The 7,144-nt window shown below is 39.6% G+C and overlaps 1 protein-coding gene across 1 annotated transcript in view; it reads right to left on the bottom strand.

Moving 5' to 3' along the window:
- The window catches only part of LOC308169412 (butyrophilin subfamily 1 member A1-like), a gene marked incomplete at both ends in the record, with an annotated part of 36,451 nt that extends 29,494 nt beyond the window's left edge, over positions 1–6,957 (bottom strand). Inside the window, 2 exons of the mRNA XM_080544095.1 lie at positions 6,464–6,569; positions 6,931–6,957. Of these exons, the coding sequence (XP_080400221.1) occupies positions 6,464–6,569; positions 6,931–6,957 (133 nt within the window). The remainder of the gene's footprint in view (positions 1–6,463; positions 6,570–6,930) is intronic.
- Positions 6,958–7,144: the final 187 nt, after the last annotated feature.

Here is a 7,144-nt window from a genome sequence, read left to right as displayed (position 1 = left end):
AATAGTTTGACATTGTACAACCTGCAAAATTGATGAGGAAATTCAGCAAACAGGCTATCAGGATGCTTCGTTCCATGATGGTGGTAGTAGTTGTAGTAGTAGTACTAGTAGAAGTAGTACAAGACATTGGAAAACCATTAAATTAATTAAAAAGGCACATCAGCAGAGCTGCCTTTCAATTATTAAACATCCACAGCATTGCAGATAGACGTGTAATTTATAGAGCAGCTAACAACACTCCCTATCACAGATATTCACACTTGTTCTACAAAATGTACTGTATTTCTATCTGAAACCTTCCTATGTTGCAGCTTCCTGATGAGGTCCCAGCTGTTGTAAAGGTCAGCATTGCATTTAACAAGATATATTGTGGTACATGACTGTAGGTAGACATTACTGATAACCACTGATACAAGGTCAGATATTTCTCATTCCCCTTATGGGTACAGTTCGGATTCAGGGCAGGGAACTCTGATTCCAGACCTGTGGTTAGAGCCAACAGTAGCACTAATAATCTAGTCACATGATAAGATAAATGTACACAGTTATGAAGCTACCAGCATAAGGGTGTTGAGGAACAGAAAATCATCTTTCTCACAAATAAGCCAATATGTTTTTGATCCATGAAGTTAAAATGAACAAGGAAAGATTAAATTCATGATTCATTCAAAAGCCTGTTTAATGTATTGATACACTGTACACAGACACACACACACACACACACACACACACACACACACACACACACACACACACACACACACACATACACATATACAGTATGTGTGTGTTACAATCATTATTATAGTGTCATGGACCGTAACAACTCAAAGTGAAGTAAATAAATTAATACTAGAGATTCTTACCTCATTCCTAGCAATTCACGTCTGTAGAGTAGAGTTGCGATATGAAAATCCTTTTCAGATAGGAAATTTGCACTGGGTTAGGGTTGCCATGCACAGTGGCATAGCTCTGAATCTATGGTTCATAAGCGCCCTCTAGAAGAGATGCAGGAACAGCAGTCAACATCAAAAGATCCTCAGACAGTCTGACTGAAACAGTGTTTGCCAATAGTCTAGAGCTGACCATGGTTGATTCCTTCATTGATTTAGTGTTTTAGATTACCTACTTTGAGGTGGGAATTGGCAACATAGCCCATGGTTTGTGAACAAAGTTGCGTTGGGGGTTGAGAGAAGAGTATAATGTGGATTTCTTGTACTGCATGTAACAAATGCACTCAGCAAGTTGCAATGTTTTATTAACCATTAACCTGGCTGAGACTAGCGTTATCTCCCAGAGGGACAGTAATGCTGAATCAGAAGAGATTCCAAACACACTGTAATAAACTCATTGCCTAAGATTAGAATAAACCTTTGTTCAGGTGTTAATAATCAACTTGAAGTGAGTAGAGTTCATTGCTTGAATTGACAAAGAACAAAAACATTGCCATCAGAGCATTGAACTATCAAGCTATTGAACTATCTATTTAATTTACTATTTGTACTGCTAATTCACTTATGTCCTGTACTATTGTCACTTTTTTATCTTGACTTGTGCCTATTGCCGTATTGTCTTGTGCTGTAATGTCAGAAACCCAAGCCTAAGAATGTTACTCTCTGACACTTGTGTAATGTGACATAACAATAAAACTTGAACCTTGAAACTTGAACTTGAAGGTAGGCCTACCACTCTTTTCAGCTTTAATTTGATAGTACTTTATCTAGGGTTTACCTCAAATCTACCTATTGTATATGGAATGATATATTATTATTATTAATATTTGAGTTCTGTTTATTTGTGTGGAAGTGTTGCCATGATACAACATAAAACACATATTTACAGTCTTGAATGTATACATCAAGTAATGCATGTGAAAAGCTGGGATAATGTATAGTGAGAACGCTAGCCAGTTTTACTTGTATTGTGACACTATGATTTTAAGAGCATATCGATAGCTTTTTAAGAGCAGTCCGATAGCTTATTACAATACACTCACTGAACACTTTATTAGGAATACTATAACACTTATGACAGAAGTGGAACCCGACGTGGCTTTCTGCTGTTGCAGCCCATCCGCCTCAAGGTTCGATGCGTCTGCCAGCTCGAACCAGTCAGGCCATTGACCCGTTGACCTCTCTCATCAATGAGGCATTTCCATCCACAGAACTGCCTTTCACTGGATGTTTTTTAATTTATTGTACCATTCTGAGTAAACTGTAGTGACTTGTGACGATCTCGTATCCCTGTCTGCTTGTTGGTTGTTTGTCTGTCTGTGTTTGTGTTGCTCGCAGGTTGGGGTTTTTAAAGCATGTATAAGTGCATTTATAAAGCATTAATAACTGGCTCCTGAATGCAAGCTCTCTATTTGGCAAGCACCAAGTGAATATCGAACAATCTAAACTAATGAGTTATAACTGTTGTTTGTAAGATGGTTTATAATTGAAAAATAAACTGCTTATACGTAGTTTTTAACAAATTAGAAACCATTCATATAAGCTTTACAAATGTGACCTTAATGTAAAAGTGTAATGGATATGTTAATTTGAGTAGCTTAAAATGTGACGTCACGGCATAGTGGAAACGCCCACCTGACGGGCAAAAGGCACTTTTTGCGGGCAAAACCCACGGGCAAAACCCACTTTTTGCGGGTTAATAACTTTGATTTCCCGTGGGTTAGGAAAATAATTCTAACGTGTTCGGAAAGAGGAGAAGCCAGGGAATCCAAAAGTTTTTGAATGGAGTCGATCCTCCACTCCTATCACCGTGGACACAGCAAGGAGCGAATTCCCGGATAGAAATATTCCCTCGCCCGCTAACAGCGGGAGTTGGGAGTTTCGTCCAGCAGAGGTAGAACTCCCGGTTGATCGAGTTTCATATTAAAAGTATATCTTCTCGGGGTGTCAGCGCGGTGGTTAAGGGCTCAAAATGACCGTATACTGATGGTGAATTTAGCAATAATAGTCTTGTGTTTGCACCACCTCCATAACCGGTGTTATTCACGGGAAAAGCCGGTCAAGGAGGCACCCTTTGCCGGTCAATAACTTTGATTTCCCGTGGGTTAGGAAAATAATTCCAACGTGTCCGGAAAGAGGAGAAGCCAGGGAATCCAAACGTTTTTGAATGGAGTCGATCCTCCACTCCTATCACCGTGGACACAGCAAGGAGCGAATTCCCGGATAGAAATATTCCCTCGCCCCGCTAACAGCGGGAGTTGGGAGTTTCGTCCAGCAGCGGTAGAACTCCCGGTTGATCGAGTTTCATATTAAAAGTATATCTTCTCGGGGTGTCAGCGCGGTGGTTAAGGGCTCAAAATGACCGTATACTGATGGTGAATTTAGCAATAATAGTCTTGTGTTTGCACCACCTCCATAACCGGTGTTATTCACGGGCAAAGCCGGTCAAGGAGGCACCCGCCTTTGCGGGTCAATAACTTTGATTCTCCGGGGGTTAGGAAAATAATTCCAACGTGTCCGGATAGAGTAGAAGACATGGAATGCAAAACCATTTGAATGGTGTCAATCCTACTCTCCTATCACCGTCGTGTATCTTGATAGTTCTTCATGGGTGAGGTGGTCTAAATAGTAGGCAGCCGGTAAATTGCGTCCACTCGCCATGTTGAGCGATGTTGCTATGATACTTTTTGCCCGTCAGGTTGGTGGTTGCTAGGGAAGAAACCACGTGACTGAAAGCTATGATGAGACAGCCTACAGGGATGAAGTCCATAAACTGATAAGATGGTGCACAGGCAATAACCTTACACTAAGCATTAAGAAGACAAAATAAATCATCATTGACTTCTGGAGACACAGGTTGGATCTCTCTCCCCTAACCATTAAAGGAGATATGGCAGAGTGAGTAAGCCGGTTCGTAGACTGGAAAAGATATATACAAACCTGGTTCTATGTGATGTTTTGCCATTGTGATGTTCCACTTGGTATTTATGACTTTGGAATTGTTAAGCTGTGGTGTTAAACTGCAACTATGTTACAGGTTAGTTCAGTTGATTACAGTTAAAGTCAATGTACAGCTTTGTAATGTTTCCTTAAAGGGGGAAGATATAATGAATGGGTTAATTCATAGTCGGGGACGGCGAATGCGCCAGTAGGTGACTGACAGGTGTCTACGAGAACCGAAGTAAACTGGTTGTACCTTTGTTGAACCCAGACTCAAGTGTTATAATTCTATGTCCAAGCGACATTACACACGTCATTGAAAATACGACGGTCTTCGCATTTTGATGATGTTTGACGTGAGTTTCACTCACTTCAACAGTGAAGTGCTCTTTCTTCTCCGCCTTAAAATGTGCGCACTATTTTGCAGACCTCTAAACATACTTCGGAAAGCAATGGCTTTATATTATAATCAGCACTCGAGTTGAGGGGGGAGGTCAAAATCATCCCCCTTCTAAAACTGCCATCCCCCCCCTTCCATCTCTTATGTCATTTTATCAATGAACGTGGTATTGCTGCTATTTCAACAATTAGTTTTGCGCATAATGAGACAAATACTGTGGGCGAGGGGGCACGCACACATGCAATGACATTTTTCCCAAGTCACTGACACTGAAGTCACTGACACTGAAGTCACTGACGCAGTGGGGATTCTAAAATTGTCCCCATATTATCAAATCCACCATCCCCCCTGATTTTCTTTTACGAGTACTGATTATAATATATGCCTGAAGAAGGTCTATGACAGAGAGCTCGCAATAAACTACGTTTTTTTGCACTGTGTTTGAGTGTGCGGATGCTGTTATTTTGCACTCTATTGATACTTCAGTTCCAGCACCTCAGCAACGTCTGATCATGGATGAGCGTCGGTATTTTAACTATTATAATATATATAAAAGAGTTATAAATGTTACCAGTGTAAGCACAGGTATCAGATATCAATGGGTCATTTGAAAATGTAGGTGTAAGCAGGCGTTTTAAAAAAAATAATGGGGGAGTGGCTTGCCTGTTGGCGGGTGTTTTGAAAGGTATTTGAAAGATGCTCTGATTGAAATGCCATATCAAAGAGAACCCCTGAGGATATTCATCGAGACTATACTGTTTGGAGCTGTGGAATTACTCCCAAGTCGTGTCGTGTCGTGTCGTGTCCGGTTTTTGTTTTGTGAGATTGCCTGTTTATTTTCATTTACAGGAAGACGTATGAGTACATCAATACCTCCGTATCAGCTAGAGACTCATAGACCTCACGGAAGAAGCCACCGGAGCAAAACATGCTGGGTAACTAACCCCAACCCTGAACCCTAACCCTGAAACCTAACCTTAACCCAGTGGTGTAGTCTAGTTTTTTCTAGTGGGTATACTGTGATTTTTTTCATATCGTTCATTTCGGAACTGCGCTCCCTGTCTAACGTTATATATATATATATATATATATATATATATATATATATATATATATATATAAATAAATTACATGTTCTAAGGCTGATCTGTGCATGGTAGTGCTGCATTTTGACATATTTCATGTCGCATCTCCCCCCGTTGATGGTATATATGACGCTATAGTCAGTCCCAATGGTCCAAAAGTCAAGTGCTTCGTAACACAGACGGGGTGAATTTTATGAATGAAAGTGAAAGTTCTGTCACAAAACGCCGTTACGTATCCTCACACATTTTTAAGTGGGTATACGGAAATCCTTGGCCTTTCCTAGTGGGTATACGGCGTAGTCCTGCGTATCACGTAGACTACACCACTGCCTTAACCCTACCTAACTAGTGCATTTAGAATGTTTGCTTGGTAAGTCCTGCTTCTAAAGCTAATACCATCCCCTGACAATCCACCCAACAGGCAAACCCAAACCTAAGCACCAAAAAGCTTGAACAGATTGAAGAATGTAAATTGAATAATATGTTTATTGTTTTAATTAAATAATGCAGGTGTTATAGGTGGCGTCTTATACTGCAGACGCAAAATGCTGATGATCCTGATAGCAGTTACAGTTGGTGGACTAGTTTGGCTGTATTTAGAAGGTGAAGATGCTACACATATCATTACTTTATCAAGAAGAACACACACATTATTGTTATTAATTGTAACGTTTGCAGGATAAGTGCTATTCAAATAAAAGTTATTATTATTGTATAAATGTCCCTAAATTTTTTAAGTGTTAGCATTTTTAAAATGATTCAATACAGTTGTATTTATGTATAGGTGGCGTTGTATACTGCAGACACAAAATGCTGATGTTCCTGATAGCAATTGCAGTTGGTGGACTATTTGTTACAGTTTGGCTGTATTTAAAAGGTAAATATGTTGCCCACATTATTTCATTGGACTGATCGACAGATATATTGTAGAACACTGTTCTATTTAAATGTTTACATTAAGCAGACACTCTTATCCAGAGGACCGCAGCCTACAATAACTACATGTGTCTAAAGTAAATTAATCAACTATACATCTACTTATCTCTGTGGTTTCACATCTAGCAACCACTACACAACCTGCCTACCCTCAAAATACAGACACCAGACCACAGCAGGGGACACCTCAACAGCCATGGACCCCTCAAAAGCGAGGGACCCCTCAACTGCCAGAGACCCCTGCACCACCAGCGACTAAACAAGGTGAGTTGTCAACACACATATCAGCAGACAAATGCCACCATGACACAAAGGAAATCATATTTAATAATGTAACATTGGAAATGCAATATAATATATACGTATATATATATATATATATAATTTGTATATTAAATGATTATTATAATAGCCAACATATTTACAACACACAATATCATCGTAAAAAAACACAACGTATAGAGTGCATTCATGTCAAACAGCAATCCACAATAATTGAGTAATAATTATTATGAACTGTATGTCAAAGATGTTGATGATAACATCATAATGCCACAGGTCTGGATTGAAGTACATTTTCATTCATACGGTCCATAGTCCTCAATAATGACCTCACTTGGGATTCAAACGTTATGATTGGCATCTTATCGATGTTTCTGCAAGGCCATCAGGTCTTTGGTAATGTTGAAAACCACCGCTATATAAATGACCAAGAACGGTCTTTCGGTGAAAATGACCAAGAACGGTCCTTTGGTGACAATGACCAAGAACGGTCCATTGTTTAAATTCACAGTAGAAAGAAGAAACAATGAACCAACAGTGAGATTGCC

Source organism: Nansenia antarctica (assembly GCF_963989245.1).
Source record: "Nansenia antarctica genome assembly, chromosome: 13".
NCBI classification, from domain to species: domain Eukaryota; kingdom Metazoa; phylum Chordata; class Actinopteri; order Argentiniformes; family Microstomatidae; genus Nansenia; species Nansenia antarctica.
This window is presented reverse-complemented; position numbering and strand designations above follow the sequence as displayed.